The 21,699-nt window shown below is 37.3% G+C and overlaps 1 protein-coding gene across 1 annotated transcript; it reads right to left on the minus strand.

Annotated features, from left to right (window-relative positions):
- Positions 1–400: 400 nt before the first annotated feature.
- On the minus strand, positions 401–19,206 carry LOC107042862 (probable 28S rRNA (cytosine-C(5))-methyltransferase; the record flags this gene model as incomplete). The annotated part of the gene is given in 5 exon segments (XM_015264069.1): positions 401–573; positions 13,808–13,923; positions 14,913–15,178; positions 16,765–17,035; positions 18,887–19,206. Coding segments are annotated over 5 exon segments (952 nt in total), but the record flags the coding sequence as incomplete, so codon positions are not given.
- Between the last annotated feature and the right edge of the window lie 2,493 nt (positions 19,207–21,699).

The raw sequence follows: 21,699 nt of genomic DNA on the forward strand, positions 1-21,699 counted from the left end.
TTTATAAAAGTGTTTTACCACTTCGCTACTAAATTGAATCTTTATGCGATGCCCTTCAAACACTTCGTAACTCATTAAATTTTTGACATCACAGCATTCTGATATTCCTCTCCATCAATCTGTGAGATAATTTTAGAAACTGGTGAAATCCCAGTTTCTTTCGTGAGAAAAAGCGAACGCGAACCCAAATTTCATTTGCGATTTTCTGGAGTGAAAATGGAAAGAATATAGTGTGATAGCACAAATTGAGCAACTGCCTCCCTCCATTCATCACGAAATGTCACAAACTACAGATCCCCCTCGCGGCCGCCAGTCGTGTAACCTCATATTTGAATGGCCTCTCTTGAAGTCTTATTTCCTCTGACAATTTTCATGAAAATATTTCAAACAGAAGCTTTACCTGATCCGGAACAACTGGGGTCGACCAAAATATACTCCACATCTCCACAAGTTTCAGGAGTTAGTATCAATGCATCGAGATTAAGTGTTTGGACGCAATCCGCATTAGCATTGTTGACCATCTCGCATAGGACTTGATAGCGACGCTCGTTTCTTTCAACTGATAAGACCTTTCTGAAAGAAATTAATACGGTGATTATTCATGGTCAACTCGGAACAACAAAGAACAATTTCGAGATCCGTAAATTGGAAAAATGGGGGTTATGGGTAAAAAAGTCAATTATTTTTCCTGCAATGTAAATTGAAGAACTAGAGGCCTTTACTTTGACAGTGTGAAATCCGACGTCTGACACGTCGGATTAAATATTATTTTAATATGTGCAACTCAAAGAATGTTGTAAAATTGAGCATCATCAGCAAGGTAAGTGTTCTGACGGGTGTTACAGGAGTCCGACTTTCAAAAGAGAAGACGTTTGACTATTTTGGAACATTGTCAATGATAATACCAACACAGTTTTAGTCGTACAAAACCATGAGAATGCTGATCTAAGCATTCTAGGGACTGAAGCGTCTCTGAGGCCCTTCGGTAAGACAGAGTACGGTGGGAAGCCAAAGCGATGGAACGGCAGTCTTAACCTAAAATGTAGATCCGCGCATACCGAAGTAGATATATAGCACCGGTTCTGGGTCAACGATTTGGGAAGGGTCACGTGGCTAATTAATTGACCAATTAATTAATTAATACGAGGGGTTAATTCGCGGGTTCTGGGCCAAAGATTTGGGAAGCGTCACGAAGGTCAGTTGGCGAGGTGTCCGAGAGTCTCCCGTGAGTGGGTGGTGGGTGGCTAATTAATTGATCAATTAATTAATTGATTCGCGGAATTAATTCGCAGGGTTAATTCGCAGGTTCTGTGTCAACGATTTGGGAAGGGTCACGAGGGCCTCCCGTGAGTGGGTGGTGGGTGGCTAATTAATTGATCAGTTGATTAATTAATTCGCGGAATTAATTCGCCAGGTGAATTTTGCGGGTTCTGGGCCGGCGATTTGGGAAGGGTCACGAGGGTCAGTTGGCGGGGTCTCCCGTGAGTGGGTGATGGGTGACTAATTGATTGGTCAGTTAACTAATTAATTAATTAGTCGATTAGCGTATTTAATTCGCGGGATTAGTTCGCGGGGTAACTTGCGGATTTTCCACCTCGACCGCTTTGGGGAGGGTCATAAGGGTCTGTGGACCAGGTGTCTGCGGAGCTGCTATAAGTGAGTAATTGCTTAATTAATTAATTAATTGACCAATTGATTAATCAATTAATCACGGATTCTGCAGCTCGAGCAGTTTTGAGATGGGGCATGAGGATCATAAGGGTCCTGAGGATCATAAGGGTTCACAAGCATCATAAGGGTGAGGGGTATTTTCAAAGGAAAAAAAAGAAAAAAACAATTGACTGTTAAAAATATTTTGTATTTATATAAAAAAAAGATACATAATATTTTTACAATCATTTTTCACACTGTTCACTAGAAATATTTATTATAAATATTTTTATAAACCTATGTTTTTTTCATACTTGGTCGGCATGATCTTGTTATGCCGGCAAGTATCACACCCACATACACACCTTATCGCGCCTCATGCCTAACATTGGGGGCCCAAAACAAAGAAGAAGAGCCCTACTGTCGTCGGTGGTCACGTCAGTGCTCACCTACGGCATTTCCATATGGACTGATACATTGAAACTGCAGGAATCACGGCGGAAAGTGGCGCTAGTCTATCGACTGAGTGCTTTGCGAGTCACGAGCGCCTATCGTGCGGTATCCGAAGACGCAGTGTGCGTCATAGCCGGGATGCGCCCCATAGAATAATTGGTCGAAGAACGAAGGTCATTGTATCAGCGGAAGAATTCTGAGACACTGAGCGCAGCAGAAGAGAGGCGAAAAAGTCTGCAGCAATGGCAGGAGAAGTGGAACAGTTCGTCGAAGGGAAGATGGACTCACCGGTTGATCCCACAGGTGAGTGCTTGGTTGAACGGTACACATGGTGAGTAGGATGGCTCATAATAGATAAGAATTAAAAATTCAACTTTTTTAGAGTTGAAACAAATGGTCCAGGGAACTGTGAGGCTGTGTGATTTTTTACGATTTTTTAATTCAATTTTGCAGTAGCGCATGGCATTTCAAGTTTGACTAAAATATCTGACCTACTGCCAGTCAATGGTTATATAACTTGGGTAAAAGTTAAATATCCTTGATTACGGTCCGGTGCTAGGTTGTAAAAATGATAGAGGATGGTTCTTCGGATCTGTTCAGGTAGAGAATGCAGCGACTAGTATAGGCCCGTCACTATTGCACCCATAGCGAGGAGGTCGGAAATACATGCGTTTTCTGGGGAGCAATAGAAACCCAACTATACGACTGCCCTGTGCGAGACAGAGACGCTCGCAGTTGTCCCTGTCACACAGAACGATGTGCTCCATGAATATTAATAATAATAACACGATATCTATGAGTCGTGGAAACATGAATCGGAAACATTATTCTTCATCAGAACATTTAATGCTGCATGTCTCGTCAACTTTTCAGTAGTTCTCAATATATTTTGGCCGGTATAAAAATGGTTATTTATTGTTCATTTGTTTCCCGAAGCCTAAAAATGTAAAATCGGTCCAAGGTACCTACTTTTTAAGCTATGGATTTTTTTTCAATGTATAGAATAACAATTACATTCCACTTTTTGCTAATTCGATTCGAAGATGTCTTAATTTATTTTTTCTTTAATGAAAAATTACACTAGTCTCATGAAAAACTATGAAAAATCATTCCTCAAAGAATTTTCAGAACTTTTTTAGTTTTTTAATTTTTATAAAAAAGTTTTATTCTGTCAAAAATTCATTAATTATTGCATTTCAAAATAAATTAGGCTTTATTGGAGTCGAATTTGCAAAAAGCTGATTTTAATTGTTTTTCGACAAATTTGTTAAAAAAATTTGATGAAAAAAAAATCCATAGCTCAAAAATTGGGTACACTGGACCGATTTTTCGATTTCAAACGTCTGGGGGACAAATCAAGTGATTTCTTGGATTAACAAATTTTTTGCACTAATTTTTCGTTTCTACGAATGAACTTTCTCCTCTATGGAAATGGTCATTTGAATATCCTGGGACTCTTGAAGCTCACAGGGTCTCCCCTTAATGGTAGGGCAACGTAAAGTCTAAAATATATCCTCAGAGTGGAAGACTTTCAAATTTCTGTTGGCGTATTTACTTCTAAAATGAATCTCCGTATTTTGGCATTTACATGTCACTCTGATTCCTGTGACTCAGGGGTCGCCAATAAACTGGACTTCCAATGACGCCCACTAGCTCAAACTCAGGAATTGTCTTCATAAAGGAGCTCACAAATGACTTAGCTTCCAAGAACCTTAATGAATGGGGCTGAATTGACGATTTGTGGAAACAAAACCCTTGAACCCTCCTCCCTAATTTGCTTATGACTATCTTGTCCAATATTCATCTGGCAATTGAATATTTTCTGACCATTTCCTGAACTGTTCTAATGGTCACTCAGTGAACGACTTCCAAAGAGCTAGCATCGCAAGAATCTTTGTCCTTCCGCTTGTGTTACAATATTAACGAACGAACTTTCAGTGCCTGTGGTCGTGTGTCAATAATATCCGCCAATTATTTAGAGAAAAAAAAGTGCAAAAATGCCAATGACACGACTAGATTCCGAAATCTCATTCATTGGTCACGCAAAATCAGACATTCAGGGTAATCAGTTACCATCAAAACGCCATGTTTTGGAGTGTTTTTTTCAATATACGCGACATGCCACTCCGATATTGAGTCCTCGCGAAGCAGCCAGATGCGTTATTCGCAAGTGTGTCATATTTTGGCACTATGAGGAAATCCCAACCATCACGGAGGGAAATGCGATTACTAAATTTGAGAAGTTACTGAATGATTATAAAAAAATTCGCAAGAACGGTCCGGGGCGTCTGGAGAAATACGAAAACGCTCAAAGTGCAGCGATTGGTTTCATGTACGAGTTAGATGAGTTGTTCGATATCGCACATCAGAAACAAGTGAATGTGATGAAAAATGAAACCGTAAGAACTTTGTTGGATCTCCACCGTGGGAAGAGAAGACAGGGTTACTTGGACCAAATCATCGACACAGCTAACTGGATCCCTCCCTGTGAAGAAGAAAATGAAATGTATAGCCCAAAGAACTTCAAAAAGGTAAATAATTTATTTCCCTTTTTTTTTCATTTTCACAGTGATGAGTAGTTCTGATTGCGGGGAGACTACTATAAATTTCAGAAATCCCAGGACATTCAAGTGACATTTTTCAGAAGTTGAATCCTTGTTTCAAAATGATAAAAAAATATGTAGAATAACAATTACAATCCACTTTTTGCAAATTCAACTCCAAAATAGTTTAACTGATTTNTAACGAACGAACTTTCAGTGCCTGTGGTCGTGTGTCAATAATATCCGCCAATTATTTAGAGAAAAAAAAGTGCAAAAATGCCAATGACACGACTAGATTCCGAAATCTCATTCATTGGTCACGCAAAATCAGACATTCAGGGTAATCAGTTACCATCAAAACGCCATGTTTTGGAGTGTTTTTTTCAATATACGCGACATGCCACTCCGATATTGAGTCCTCGCGAAGCAGCCAGATGCGTTATTCGCAAGTGTGTCATATTTTGGCACTATGAGGAAATCCCAACCATCACGGAGGGAAATGCGATTACTAAATTTGAGAAGTTACTGAATGATTATAAAAAAATTCGCAAGAACGGTCCGGGGCGTCTGGAGAAATACGAAAACGCTCAAAGTGCAGCGATTGGTTTCATGTACGAGTTAGATGAGTTGTTCGATATCGCACATCAGAAACAAGTGAATGTGATGAAAAATGAAACCGTAAGAACTTTGTTGGATCTCCACCGTGGGAAGAGAAGACAGGGTTACTTGGACCAAATCATCGACACAGCTAACTGGATCCCTCCCTGTGAAGAAGAAAATGAAATGTATAGCCCAAAGAACTTCAAAAAGGTAAATAATTTATTTCCCTTTTTTTTTCATTTTCACAGTGATGAGTAGTTCTGATTGCGGGGAGACTACTATAAATTTCAGAAATCCCAGGACATTCAAGTGACATTTTTCAGAAGTTGAATCCTTGTTTCAAAATGATAAAAAAATATGTAGAATAACAATTACAATCCACTTTTTGCAAATTCAACTCCAAAATAGTTTAACTGATTTTGCCTTCAACGAAAAATGACAATAGTTGCATAAAATACTATGAGAAATAATTTTCAATGAATTTTCAAAACATTTGTCGTATTATCTTGTTTTATTCCTTTGTTTTCTTCAAATAAATGAATTGATTATTGCATTAAACATTGAGTAAAGACTAATTAAGCTACTTCGAAGTGGAATTAGCAAATAATGGACTGCTACTGATATTCAGCACATTTTACGGAAAATTAAAAAAAAACTCCCATTACTCGATTATTGGGTAGACTGGACTGATTTTTCAATTTCATGCGTCTGGGGGACAGATTAACAATAAATGATATTTCTTCTTTCCGCACTAATTCTTTGTTTCCACACCGCTGAAACAAGGATTTAATTCATAAAAAATGTCACTTGTCTTAAATAAATGGAAATTTCTTCAAACGATCCAGCCGATCGGCAATTGCTGCAGGCGTACCATGGGGAACATATCTGAGTGATATCAAGCGCCGTCCCCTCAAAGTCTTTCTACCCTCAATTTTAACTCATGAATTTTCCCAATTTTTACTAATGAATTCTCATTATTTTGCAGACGAGTGTAGCGGGATTCTTGCGAATTATAGCAATTATTAGTGGGATGAGGAAGATCTCGATGAGCTGTTTCTGTACTTTGAAGATGAAGAAGAAGCTGATGGAGATTTCCGCTCGTTCGTGCAGCCCAGCAAGGCAAAGAAAATAAAGATCCTGACTGCGGACCTTACTGCTGTGTTGGATCGAGCCAAAGTCAGCGACTGCATGTCTGCACGGATTCTAGCGTCTGCCCTCATGTCAGCTGGCGTCACTCGAAGAAGGTTCATCTAAGTCGTGAAACGGTCGGTAGGAACAGACGGACCCAACGTAAATCTGAGTGACGTCATAAAAGACGATATCATAAATAACTCCCCCAGTTTCACGACCGTTCATTGGGATGGTAAACTACTACCAGCCATAGACAGCAAATTCAACAAAGTCGACCGACTCCCCATTCTTGTATCGGGTATCGAAGGAGACGAATTGTTAGGAGTGCCGAAGCTGGACCGAGGAAGTGGCTAAGAGCAGGCAAATGCCATCTTTACGTGCCTGGACGAATGGGGACTTGTCAATGAAGTCTGTGCCATGGTATTTGATACCACTTCCACCAACACAGGCAGCGCAAATGGCGCCTGTGTTTTACTGGAGAAGTTATTGGGAAGAAATCTTCTATATCTTCTATATTCTTCTATATCTTGCGTGCCGGCATCACATTTTTGAGTTACTCCTCAAATCTGCCTTTGAAATTTCGATAGGGCCATGTTCTGGGCCAGAAATTCCCATTTTTAAGAGATTTCAAGGGTAGTGGATGGACATCGAAAGAAGTAAATTTTCTCCAGGAGTGCGAGATACTGATCCCAAGCCGCAGTTGAGAATGAGGCGAAAGATGCCCGTGCTTTCGCATATTTCCAATTAGAGGTAGGTAGTAAAGGATTCGACGGTATTTATTATGGCAAAATCATTTTCCTTTACCGTATTAAATTACGAAACTCAATCCCTTCTTTATGTATCACTCCATAGATCAACAACAGCCGGAAGAACTACAAAGAGTTTCTGGAACTCGTCATCATATTCTTGGGCGGAAATCTTCCGGATGGTAATCGCTTCAGAGCTCTTGGCCCCATTCATCATGCAAGGTGGATGGCGAAAGCGATTTATTCGCTAAAAATTTATCTATTCAGAGACCAATCTCGATTGACGTCCCATGAGACATCAGGTTTGAGGAAAATTTGTATTTTTATTGTTCTTCTGTACCAGAAGAGCAGGTTTACATCTTCCGATGCAATTGAAGCTCCCAACAATGACTTGCAATTATTGAAAAAGTTGACTACGGATAATTCAGCATTGTCAGGAGTTTATGAAACTGTATTTGATAAATTTGCGAACCATCTCTGGTACTTATCACAAGAACTCATCGCTTTTGCATTCTTCGACGACAATGTCAATATAGATATGAAAAGGAGAATGTGCGATGCTATTAAATCTCGCTCCCCATTTCAAGATGATCGGAAGAGGAGAAAATCAGGGGTTAAGGGTCGAAAATTTAGCCAAGAGTTGATTCTAGATCAATTTGTGACGCAAAACACAATTAAATTCTTCGAAATCTTAAATATACCCCATACTTTTTTGGATATCGATCCAATGAAGTGGGGACAAAGAGAAGATTATGGGAATGCTTTAAAAACTGTGAGATCTCTCCTAGTGACAAACGACGTAGCTGAGAGAAGCGTATCTCTCGTGAGTGAATACAATGATTTGCTCACGAAAGATGAAAACTCTAAATAAGATGCAATGCTCGTGGTCAGAAAATTGTGGGCATTGACATCTGGCTACACCAGGGAGGAATTACAGTTTTCATTAGAGAACTATCTGAAGAACACAGCCTAATGAAAAATTCATATTGACCTGAGCAATCTCGGTTCATGTCGATTTCAGTATGCTTCAAGTTTTTGAACAATATCTCGAAATCTAAAGGAAATCACGTAATTTTCGTAAACATCTTTCTTTTAGACCTTGCTCCGCTCTACAAAAAAGGTTATTATAAAAAGTTCAATATATCCAATAGATTCCGAGATTATTGTATGAACACTCAAGAGGAATCTAAGTCGACTTGGGCCGATTGACCACTTCGCTATTGAAATTTGTCTCCGAGATCCTCTTCTCAATTAACTATACATATTCGATACTCATTGAAAAGCTCATCAAAAGAGCCTCTGAACAGCGTTTAACGTATTTAATTCCCATGATGATTCATTAGGTAACAAGAATTCGAATAATTTGATTTTATTTGTGAGCAAATATCATCTATCTATTACAAGTGCTTTACAATTTCTATTGCATTTTTGTTGTTATGTGTAATTTTATGAATTTTTTACTATATAGAGGAGAATTAAAGTTAAATTGAAAGTATTCTTTTCGGATAATGAACGAAAACCTTTAAATTTGATGCCTCTCGTTGCATTTCAATAGAATGCTATTTAAAACAAGCAGGGGTTCGAGCCTTTTTGGCCGAAGCCATCTGACCGTTACTTCATGTGTTATAACTCTTTTTCTTTCTTCCATTCCTACCAATTCCATTGGTATTAAACTTCTGAATGGATCTGTAGTAATTCTATTAAGGAAAGAAAAAAAATGGAAACACCAAACCCGCTCAGAGTAGATATCAACAATGTCAGTGAAAATAACTGCCTCCTGATGAAAAAACAGACAAACGGAAATATCTCGAAAACTTTGTATGAACGGGTACATATGTTTTGATTGATTCGGATAGAAGGCATCGAAACAAATATTTTGAGAAAAAAATTGAAATCGGCTGCGTAGCTTTTAAGCTATTGCACATAAAATGTTTTCAGAGAAAGGCGAATATCTCGGAAGCTACCCATGTGATTGAGCTTATTTTCAATAGGAAGGATTGTTATCATGAGAGGAAGATTCTGTACAAATTTCAAGTTGATATCTCAATTTTTGCACAAGCTCGAGTGATTACAAGGATTTTTATGAAAAAACAGAAAAACGGAAATATCTCGAAAACTTTGTATGAACGGCCGTATATGTTTTGATTGATTTTAATAGAAGGCATCGAAGCAAATATTTGAAAAAAAAAATTGAAATCGGTTGCGTAGTTTTAAGATATTGCACATAAAAGGTTTTCAGAGAAAGTCAAATATCTCGGAAACTACTCATGCGATTAAGCTCATTTTCAATAGGAAGGATTATTATCACGAGAGGAAGATTCTTTCCAAATTTCAAGTTGATATCTCAATTTTTCTACAAGCTAGAGTAATTACAAGAATTTTTATGAAAAACAGAAAAACGGAAATATCTCGAAAACTTTGTATGGACGGGTATATGTTTTGATTCCTTCGGATAGAAGGCATCGGAACGAATATTTTGAAAAAAAATTGGAATCGGTTGACTAGCTTCGAAGATATTAGCGAAAAATGATGCAAAAAGGAGTAGCTTTTTCTCAAAAACTATTTGATTAATCGGGCTGAACTTCTGCACAGAGTTAGTCCTTGTTAAGGTTTATAATCTGACAAAATTTCAGATTTTTTGGAATAAGTTTAGCCAATTAATTACTCAATTGTCCAAAAATTGACCACCGGAAAGGTGGCGATGGACATTGACACCGACAGACATGGTCGCCAAACTTCGTATTTTTACGTTTCAGACCATTCTACATAATTTCCAATCAAAATTAGAAAATGTGAAAACAGCACGATTACAATGCTTCCATTCGGAAGCAAAAAAAACCATTGGAAACTAATATTAATACTATTAAATATCAACGATACATGAAAATTATATTAATGGCATGATACTATTTAGAATTAAGCTATTTCTTCTATTCAAATTTTGTTGAAATTGCCGTAAATTGATCGATTCAATCATGTAAATTTTGAAATAAAAAAATTTGTAACTATAACATTTATATGTAAGAAATAAAAACATGTACGGTCAGCAGACGCGCGGGTTGAAAGGTAGGTCCCTTTCTTAAAAGGGTCAGTACCTCAGGTACAATTTTTTTGCCTGGGTTCAATGTCAGTTTAAACGACCGTTGTGGAAGCACCGGATAAGCCGGACACCTGTCCTTGGACGAAAATTTATCAAGTTTCTTTCGCAGTTTACTCGGCATTGGATTTATTGTAATTTTTTTTTCCTTCCCAAACGAATGTCAAATAGTTTGTTAATCATTCTATCAAATCTAGACGAATAATGGATGCTCCGTAGGGCTCGTAGAGGCGTCTGAAGATCTCTAAATCTCGCATAAATCCGGATTTTTATTTCAATAACAAATAGCTATTTTGCAGAGAAAATTTTTTTTATGTATTCCTTACCTCCCTTTCAGAAAGTCTACAAAGGGTGATAGCGATAAATTGACTAATTGAGTATTAAAAAAATGATTATCACATTCTCTCTGTGAGAACGTGTAAAAGTGCATAGCAAATTGAACTGCTATGCGCCAGTACAAAAATAATTTTAAAAATTTGAAAAAATTCCTATGGGTTCATCATTATTTTAGTTACCACATTCAGAATAAAAAGAATCGAAATTCGATTTTTTCAACGCTTGAGCGATCCTAGACTGATCATTGATAATTATTATTGATACTGACAGACAGGTCATCCGGTTTGCATACATTCGACTTGATCAAGTTCGGATCCATTCGTCCTGATCAAATCCGGATAGGTCAGAGGCATTACATGCCTAATCAAGACCGGATCCATAAACTTGATCAATACCTTATCAGTGGTCAGGTCTGACCTAATCGAAACTTGATCAAGACCTGACCGGAATTTCCACTCGGGAATTGCTAATAGAGGAACCGCCTGTACCGGCATGGGTTTTCTGTGGTTTCCCATGCTACTCCTATGTTCTATAGGGATGCGAATGCGGGACAGTGTAGAATCCATAGCCGCATGCATAGAGTTGGATAGAGTCCCGAAATGAGACCCGAAAAGGGAACTCAAAAGACCTTTCAAAAAAAAAAGCTTGGGGTAAGAATTCCCCATAATGAATCAAAGTAAGAATGCTGTGAAATGGTCATGACTTGAGCATGAACAGTTGGCGATAAAGGGAGAATTTCTTGCCTCAAGAAATCGTTTATTTCGTGACAAAAAATGAGAAAATTACTAAAAATACTAAAAGCTCCGATGCGGTGAATCATGGTTCAGAGACTATTATATTGAATTAATGCAGAATTTATACAGAGGAGAACCTTCAGATATTTCTAAAATATAACTGTCATTTGCTCTTAATCGCAATGAGTTCGAAGGAAAGCAATAACAGCTTTTCCTTCTCTCAAACTTACTTCGTCTCTTCAGGAATTTCATCCAATTTTTAAAAAAAATTATTTTTTTATTCAGTTTCATCCTCCGTTAACCCGAACAGCACCGATTTCTTATCTGAAACCTACCGTGAATTGATCGAATACGCATGCGATGTTCTCCAGTCAAGAAATTATTTTCGCCATATGTCTTTTATTTCTTTCGCCGTATGACTTTCACCAGGGTACAATTGTCCTGTTTGCTTCTCCCGTATATAATAATCTACTATTTTCAACGTCCCGACCCAAAGGAAGGAAATCATTGTAATGACCCTAAAGATCGAATGTGGAAATTTCATGATTTCTTCGCTTTCTCTGATGATTGAAAGCTCACCTGAGCTTTTTTATAGCATTTTTCTTGCACTACTAACTGGGTCAGTAAGTTCGCCGCGTTTCTCAGCAACCGAAAAAATTTTTGTCGTGTTTCTCGATTTTTTGTTTAGTCGGTAAAACCAGTGACAACGCCATTGGCGAGGTACGAGGCTAATATTTTTGAGTTTCTTAAAATACCGTAAATCGTATCACATGATGTAATAGTATATTGTCACCAGGCGATGAAAGTTTTTTATGACGAATGTGGCGTTATAATCCGAGTCCAAGGCGAGGATTTTAATCACACGAGTCAGACAATTATAATAATATAGTATACATAATATAATATTTTATACCCCGAGTACCGAAATCCGCGTTCTAACCGATCAAAGTGAAGTTAAAATTCGCAGTTGATCTGTCCTCGGGACATAATATACTATTTTTTATGATCTTTATGTGTCCAACACTGTCTTCGTCAGTTGGAATAAAATAAAACATTCTATAGTAACCGAAAATTCCAAGCTTTTCGAAATAATGTAAAAATGTAAAAGACCCGTTGAGGTAATTTGCGTAAATTACGTCGGTAAAAAACGGTGTAATTTACCAACGTAATTTACACGCCCAACCCTTTGCTTTGATGCTTAGGCGGTCGGGGCTCCGATCCGAGCCGGGGTGGATTTTTTTATTTCTCTTCGCAGGGGTCAGATCTTCGACCTGGTGACTAGGGTTCGGATTCCGGTTGAGAAGGCGCCTTAACTTCTGTAAAGGGGCTCATCTGGGTCAACTTCTCCCGAGAGCGCTCGGCTTACCTCGGCTCTCGGCGAGCGAGTGGTTCCTAATAGAGTAACCGACTGTACCGACGCTGGTTTTGTGTGGTTCCCTGCATTTTCTCCGTTCGTGAGGAGACAAATGCGGTGCAATGCATAAAATCGGCTACAGCTGCACGGTTAGGCAGGGGGGTAGTTCGCTGAATAAACCCAAATAGGGTTTCCGGCGTAAATAAAAAACTATATATTTCGACTGAATTTAAATTATATGAGAAAACTTGGCGTAACGTAGAGAAAAATTGGCACTTGCCCCTAACAGAGTTTATGCATAAAGTCATCTGGAATAGAAGAAGAAGGCAGAGTTGACTATAATGATATGCAATCGTCTTCCTTTCTACATTTTGAGAATGTATGTTTTTTTTATCAGTATATAATGAGAATAGTGGTATCATTTTGAAAGCTGAAATGTCATACAGCTATTATATTTTATTTCTGAAAATTTCAAATATCATTTTTTTATAAGTAGGGTATCTTGCGCTCTCCGCGTGCTGTGAATATACCCATTGGACCTTATAGTTTCTTTTCTATAAAAAAAGACATTAATTTCTCATGAATGCGTGAGGAATTCTTGAAATACATTGTGTACGCCTGTGGTTGTAATTGGTAAACTATTGAAATTTCCCAATTATCCAGCCCAGAGACGAAAATATGATTTGCAACAGAAAAGAAAAAATTTTGGAATCGATAATTGAGAGTAAAGAGTGATGTAGTCAATATACATGATTTCTAAATTTACACTACTTTTTCGTTAGTGTTTGTTCAGAATGTTCTCGTTTTTTAACATTTAAAATTCCGCTGCTATACTTAGCTGTAGAAATAGTTATAGTTATCAATTTATAAGTATACCTATATCAATATTCATAACTATAGATTATAGTCAATAGTATAATTAATTCAACTCTATTCATATAGTTATGGCTATATTAATACCTATGAAAAGAGTTAAATTATAGCCGAAAAGATCGGGGACAGAAAACGTTACATGGATTTTTTTTAATGATATTGTGTCTGTCCATTATTTCCCAGCATCGCAACAAAACTAATGAATTCATTCTTCCGGAAGGAGCGGAATTGGCTAAGAATTTCGATAACTCTATAATAATCAGTTGAACACTTTAAAGATTCTTAATTACCCTCTGTTTTGAAGTATCGCTGCCAAATGCGTTGTCTTCATCCCAGGTGCAGCACACATGTCGAGCACAACAGAGCATGGCTTAGGATTCAATAAATAAGCAGGTAAGCAGCTGGCCTGCAAAGTAATACAAAGTATATCGTTCATTACAACGTTTAATATCAGGTAAGATGAAGAGAAGAGAATTCCTATGAATAATCATCTTCATCATCCAGGGAGCTTATCTACAAAAATTTCAAGCAATAAGTAATGCAATCAATAGATTCACTGATTCTCACTGGAATATTTGGATTTGATCGAAAGAAAATCCAATGAAGAAATTAATTAAAAGCGAAGGTGATATTGCCTATTAAGGCCCGGATGGATTATCTTTCAAACGTTGATCATCTCGATTGTTTTTCCATCTTCATAATCTAAAATATATCACAATTTCCATTGGATTTTACATCACGCAGGAGTCCCTAAAAATTATGATTTTATAATAGAAAAAAATAGAAAAAAAATTGAACATTTTCAAAGAGTGTTTTTAATAAGAATTAAGAAATAATCCCTGCAGAGAGGAAATAGTGAATGGATAATTTATCATAGTAATTAACGATCTGACAGCCATGGAATACTGTGACAAATGACGACCTAACAGCCATTAGATGCATCAAATTATTAATTTGCCATTTCCTCCCAATCAAGTTTAACTCATCCCAATATTATTCAAAAACTCTCTCTGAAAATGTTCAATTTTTTTTCAACGTTTTTTTGATTGTACAATCATAGTTTTTGAAGACTCTAGGGCTATGTAAAACTAAATAGCAATTGAAGATCATTTCAGATTATCAAAATTAAAAAAAATAACAAAGATCACGTTCGAAAGATAATCCACCCGGGCCTTAAGAAAGAAATACTTCACCTATTTTTCAATAAAGGATATTTTCAATTGAACATGTCTATTCAAACAATTGCGGAAAAAAAGAAAAATTACACTAAAGAATTTTAATAGAAATCCAATACAATTTCCTAGCCGTCGCGTTGGGCTTTCCTACAAATTTTGTTGTTGTATCTGCAGCTGAGAAATTTCATGGCAAAAAATGTCTTTTGACATTCAGTCTCACCTTGTCCTGCAACACAATAGCCCCACATTGATACCCAGGATGATTATAGAAATGCGTTCCCGAAGGAAAAGCAAACAACTCATCAATATGAAAATCCTGGATGAATGCCGGGTAAGGCCAGTTTTCCAGATTCTTCACAAACTCTAGAAACTCTCCATACGTCTTGGGTTTAGGCAAAAGCTCATATCCATCCCCCTTGAACCCCTCTATCGCATCATCAACGCTCTTCACCAGTGTATTAATCCGAACATACCTCGGTTTCTGAGCTGTAAAAAACAAGAAAGGGCTCCCAGGATTAGATGTTCTCGTCGGGATGGGAATGAAAACACAAAAACTAATATCAATACTATTTTATTCTCACATTGATCGATAATATCAAATCATTTACATGACTTCTATTATACATGGGTGAATACTGTGTATAATCACAAAAGATATTAGATAAAGAATGGATTTGACATGAAAGCAATAATTTCTAAATTAATCACTGGAACAAAATGAAAGGAATTTTCGATTCAGGCACTCAAGGGAAGAACGAGATTAATCAACTTCACTTGAAGATCAGTTCTTGATGAATATCTTCAGATCTGAGAAACATAGTGCCATTTTAGGAATATTTTTTATGGAAAAATTTGATCCGTAAAAAATCCACAGAAAAATCTAATGCATTGGCTAGAATATTCGACTGAATTTCTATTGAAAATTCTATCGCCGATTGTTCCACGCTTTTTTTTCAAGAAAATAGTTTTATAGAAAAATCTGACTATTGTACCAATTTTTCTAGAAATCATTCTTATAACCACTGTAAGCTATTTATACTAATTATTCCATGTTTTTCCCTGATTGTTTTCCGTTAGTCATTGAAAAATTGAAGTTTAAAAAATCAAGTGGAGGCCTTTTAATACAAAATATTTTATATTCTATTAAATATTTTTTATAAGTCAGTAAAAATGCATAAATACTCAATAGAATCGCAAAAATATAATGGAACTTCCTAACGGATGCGCTATTTCTTTTGATTTTTCTTTTACATCGAGAGCTGCAAAAAATATATCCCCAGAGAAATTTTGTCATCTTCTTTAGATTCTGAGATCTGTCCAAAACTGCTCTCAAATTGAGTTCAATTATTTCGTTTCACTTAATACTCTCCATCAGTTCTGGAAAAAAAACCTTGAGATGGCCTATTTTTTATCAGAATTCGTTTTTCTAGCACTCACATCAGCGAAAGCTGCAATAAAGTCCTTACAAAAATTCCTTCATCTTCTTCTGATTCAAAGGCATTCTCAAGGAACTTGAATTCTTCTTGACTGACTTTACATAACAATAAATGCACGACTCAATTCTTCGATTAGTCCCTCTTCTCATGATCCTCCTCCTCCCCCTCCTCATCAATCCCATCATCATTCTTTGGCTCATCAGGCTCCATAAGAGCTTTATAAACATAACAAGCAATGATAAGATTGACCACAACTACAGCAGCCAAAACCGAGATGCAATTGCTAGTAAATTTCTCCATGTGATACTCTGTATTAAGAAAATTTTGGACACCAAAAAATGTCAGGAAGGGTAAGGTAAACATAGCTGCACTGTAGAGGAACAATGTTCCCAGGACATTAACGAGACTCATATCGACTGAATTTATTTTTCTACTCCTGTTAATGGATTTTCCCTCTCGAGGTATAACGCACGAAAATAATCTCTTGAATCTCGATCTATCTCTTGACTGAATTCGACTGTTTCGTATGATGAGAACCATCAATGCATCAGTGAGAATCTCCACGTGTTGACATCGAGAATTTTATGATCTCTGGAAAAATAATAAATGTGGATTAAAGTGTGAATGTACAGTTACCTCTCTTTTTGGGCTCCTCTTTGGGTGATTCTGGACTCGAGTTTTGCAAATGTTGACGAATTTCGTTCTCGTAGGTGAGAATTGTTTGAACTGGTTTTGATTCGTTTTTTAGGATTCCTTTTCCCCATATCAGTTCTGTTATGAGGACACGAGCTAGCCAGGGATCGAAACGTGGCTCTTTGAATAATAATTGAGTCTTTCGAATTATTTCGTTCAGTTTTCCGGCATTGTGGAGGGTTGTTGTTGCTAGGGCGTAGACTCCTTTGAGATTCTGAATTGTGAAAGGGTAATAAATTTTTCTTTTGCATGAATGAGTGATGACAAACGTTTTCTGTAGAAGTTCTTCGAAATAAATTTTCTAAGTTTTTTTCAATACTTTTTTTTTTCCTTTTGATAAAAATTCAAGTAAAAAACAATTGAGAAAATTAAAACTGGAGAATTTCTACAGAAATGTCATTAGAATAAATTAGGTGGAAAGATGAAAATCTATTGATGTTATCTATAAAATATTCTCTATTAAAAATTTCTGTAAATTACATAAGTGGTGAAGTGACTGATTTTATGAAATTTATGGTTCTAGAACGCATTGTACTTGAATAAGAAACAGGTTACTTCATGTTCGAAGAAAAATCCAATATCAAAACTACTCATTGTAAGTGACAAAAGTGTTGGAATTGAGAACATTGGGTTTTCAAACTAAGAACCTTTACGTTTTTAAACTAAGAGGATTTGAAGAAAATGAAATTCTGGAAAAATGGAACATTAATTTGGTAGTATAATAATTGAATCAAGGTAATACACTTCGAATGACAAAGGATGAAGGAAGAAGAAAAAATTTCGAGATATCGCCGTTTTTGTAATTCTAATACGTAATCTCCATTCGGAACCAACCATGCGAGTAACAAAAAACCCATGACACTAGTCGTGAACGATATTTTTCCGTAATGATTTTCACTTTTTTGAGTGTGGGGAAGGGCCAATACCAACCCCCGGACGAGGAAAAATGAACGTCAGTATCAATTTGTTACACTCATCAAAGTTAGAATTTATGCGAAAAATTATCAATGATCAACAATTATTTTTTGGGCTTCCTAAATTTATTCTTCCTCGTAAGACTCAATAACTCAACTGGAGTTCGTTAAAGATATCCAAGTATGCTTTACTTTTTGGTACAGACCACATTATAGATTCAACCATCCAATTTTTCAATTAAATTGGGTGAGAAGAGTTTGCACAAAATCATGAATATTCAGTGTCATTCAAATTACATTTTGCATAGGATTGTTATTTGTTTAGACCTTTGTCGTTTATAAATAAATAATTGAAATGGTTTAAACTTTCGGAGACATTTTTTTAGGCATAAAATCGATTTCTGGTCAAATTCTGAATATGAATAAATTTGTTACGATTCCCAGCAAATAATGTTTATAGTAGAAAATTAATTGTAAACTTTTTTTCACATTTTTAAAATGTTTTGTAACAGTTCAATATCGAGAGTCAATCAAGACTTGCACAGTTAAAGGATAAAATCGTAAAATGTCCGGAAACTTCGGGTCAAATGGAGCCCAAATGAAAACTCTCATGTTCGACTACAAAAGTAGAAACGCGTTTCACTGGAGAAAAAATGGCCAAAGTACTTGGATATTTTTGAGGAGGGAGAGGGGGGACTAAAATTATGATGCGAGGCACATTTCAAAACCAAAAACACGAAAAACGACGTTTTCGCGTGACGTACGGGATAAAAAGGTTGGGGACGGAATTTTTCTTATAGTTTTTAGGTACCCCATGGTATGTGAAAAGTCGCTCGATAGTTATTTGCATTAACCGAAGACTTTCAAATTTCACCAGGATCTCTCCTTAATACTGCTTCAAAATAAGTGAAAACTTCACATATTCCCAAGATTTTTTCTCATGAGATTTCAGCACGACAGTGGAGGAATTCAACGACTTTTACGTAAAACTACAAACTTTCTCTCTTTGTGTTTTTCTCAGGCGGAAAAAATGAGAGATGATGTTAAAATGATACTAATGAAGATAACTGTATCGTTTACGTGAAGATTATTCAGTGAGGAAGAAAAAAATATGAATTATGATCGAGGCGGAGTCGAACACGTGCACTCACCGGGTGTTTTTTCTCGTAGATCAGTTGTTTCAGACTAGCTCCCTCCTCAGTCACCTGACGCACGGTTTTCGCAACAGTTTTGTACAATCTGGGAACTGGAATTGAATGTACGAATCCGTTGAACATGTTAGCTCATATCTTTATCCCAGTGGAATTTTAATTGTTTTGGAATGAGTGAGCAAATACTTTGCATTTAAGGTTAGGGGGTTTTTCAATGGAGATGGTAGATCGGGAAACTACTTTATCTACTATTTCTGTTACCAAGGCCGCTATATACTTAGCAGATAGAAAAATTATTTCCGGATGAATTTCATTTATATCAATTGGGAATAATTAGGGAGAATTTAGGAGCACAAAATTATAATTTAGGCGTCCATAGTTTATTTATAATTAATTGTTGTTTAAATTCCATATAGTTAGCAGATAATATATTGAAAAAAATAGGGGTATGAATCGATAGCAAATAATTTGGGAAGTTCGAAAAAGTCAAATTCCGGATTAGGGAGTGGATAAATATTTTATAAATAAATATTTTTTAACTTTCTTATGAGGATCCTCATAAATAAATATTTATCTACTCCCTAATTCTGACTTTGACATTTTTGAACTTCCCAAATTATTTGCTATCGATTCATACCACTATTTTTTTTTCAATATATTATCTGCTAACTATATGGAATTTAAACAATTAATTATAAATCAACTATGGACTCCTAAATTATAATTTTGTGCTCCCAAATTCTCTCTAATTATTCCCAATTGCTATAATTAAATAAAATTCACTCAGAAATAATTTTTCGATCTGCTAAGTATATAGCGATTTAGACAAAGAGGATTGACTAAAGTAGAGGCCAAAGAGGATTGACTAAAGTAGAGGCCAAAGAGGATTGACTAAAGTAGAGGCTCAGATCTCGGGGTTGGACTGACCCCAAGCCAAAAGTAGTTCGACCCCAACGGAGGGATGCCGCCACGGTCGAATCTGACGGCTGGGCGAACTGCCTGTGCGGGTAACTCGGCATCGGCAGTAGCAGTCCCGCTGTCGCAGGGATAGTTTCGGAGGGTAATTTATATCCTCCTCGTCCTCAACATGTTCTTAATGTTTTTCAGGTGATTCATTTGCTGACTAATTAATATTAAGGAATGAAACACAGAGGGTGGGACGGAGAATTGAATTCCCCATCAATCGATCCCCGTTGCATCCCTTAATCTCTGTAACAAAAAAATACAAACTACGACAAAGTCATGGGCCAGTGAGAAAAATAATTTTCTTCTCGGCGCACAGTGACTTTTCACCATTCGCTCGTGAATTAAAAATTCACTTCCCCCCTCCTAATTGAGATCGTCGTATTTCGATGAAATAACGATTTAATAATAAGGAGAGCCGGAGAAGCGAGATAATTGTGTTCACGATTTATTAAAGTAAGACTCCTAAGTTAGGAGGTGTTGTAAGTTCGGGGGGTGATTTTGAACTGAATTGAGGGAGAGTTATTTTGTAGGACATGAGTCTTGGAAAAAGGGCGGATCTGAGGAAAATTGAGGAGTGGGGGTTTTTGGAGGCGCCAAATATCTGGGACAAATATTAGGGTCCGTCTGGGGCATTGGCGACAGTCGGAGCCTAATTGCTTCATTTGCGTTATGAGGGAAGTGCGGACTTATTTGGTTAGGATGGGGACTGGATTTGAGGCTGTAGAGGATTTTGAGGATATTTAGGAAATNAGGGGAGATCTCGGAAGTTTTTTGGGGTTGACTTTCCAGGGGAGCTCTGAGGGTCTTTCTGGAGTGGATTAATGAAGGGGATCGTCAAGAGCAGATCTCGGGTGATTTTGAAGATGACTTTTGGGGATAGCTCTCTGGATCTTTCTAGGATTTGCCAAGGAGTGTATGATGAAGGGGACATCCCGAGGGGTTCTTTGAGGTTACTTCCAGGGGTCAATAGGGGTGTGGTCAAGAGATCTCGAAAGTATGGTTGGAACGAAATTTCGGAGAAATCTGGGGAACATTTCTCAAAGTAGGTTTGAGGGGATAACTAGGGGGATTTTTCTAGGGGGATCGCCGAGATTTTCACGGAACATTTTTCAGAGGAGTTTCTAGGGTATTTTCAGAGGAAATGGCTAAGAGGAGATTCCTGGGGTTCTTAGACGATATTTCACATTCGAAACATACAATCGAAAGATTGATTAGAAAAGTAATTCGGGATTGTGACCCAAGTTCTTCATCAACCCATGGACTGCAAATATTTTTTTTTTGTAAATATAAAAAAAATCCCGAGATCTCCCCTTGACCATGCCCTTCATTAACATGCCCGCCCCTCGGAAAACCCTGAGAGCTTCTGTGTAAAGATACGCCCAAAAAATCCCCGAGATCTCCCCTTGACCATACCTCCCATTAATCCCCCCATTAATCCCCCCCCCTAGAAAAACCGTGAGAACTCCCTTGGAAAGATACCCCCAGAAAACCCCCGAGATCCCACTTGACCACAGCCTACATTGTCCCTCCCCCCTTTTAAACACCCACAGAGCTGCCCTGGAATGTTACCCTTGACCAGGCCTCCCATTGACCCCCTCCCCCCTCTTAACCCATTGAATAATGTAAGTCACCGAAGGTATCGGTGTGACGAGAGTAGGGAGCCCCTCAACCTATCAGTGCGCCATAAAAAATGCTCAGCTGCGCACGCATACTACCACCAAATTCCGAAGAGTGGGATACTGTGAGGTTGTTCAATGGCTTAAAAAAACCTGAGAGCTGATCTGGAAAGTTATCCCTAAAAAACCTCAAAGATCTCCTCTTGACCTTATCCCCATCGACCCCCCCCC

Source organism: Diachasma alloeum, unplaced genomic scaffold (genome assembly GCF_001412515.2).
Source record: "Diachasma alloeum isolate Michigan unplaced genomic scaffold, Dall2.0 Dall_scaffold_00532, whole genome shotgun sequence".
In the NCBI taxonomy this organism is placed as follows: Eukaryota; Metazoa; Arthropoda; class Insecta; order Hymenoptera; family Braconidae; genus Diachasma; species Diachasma alloeum.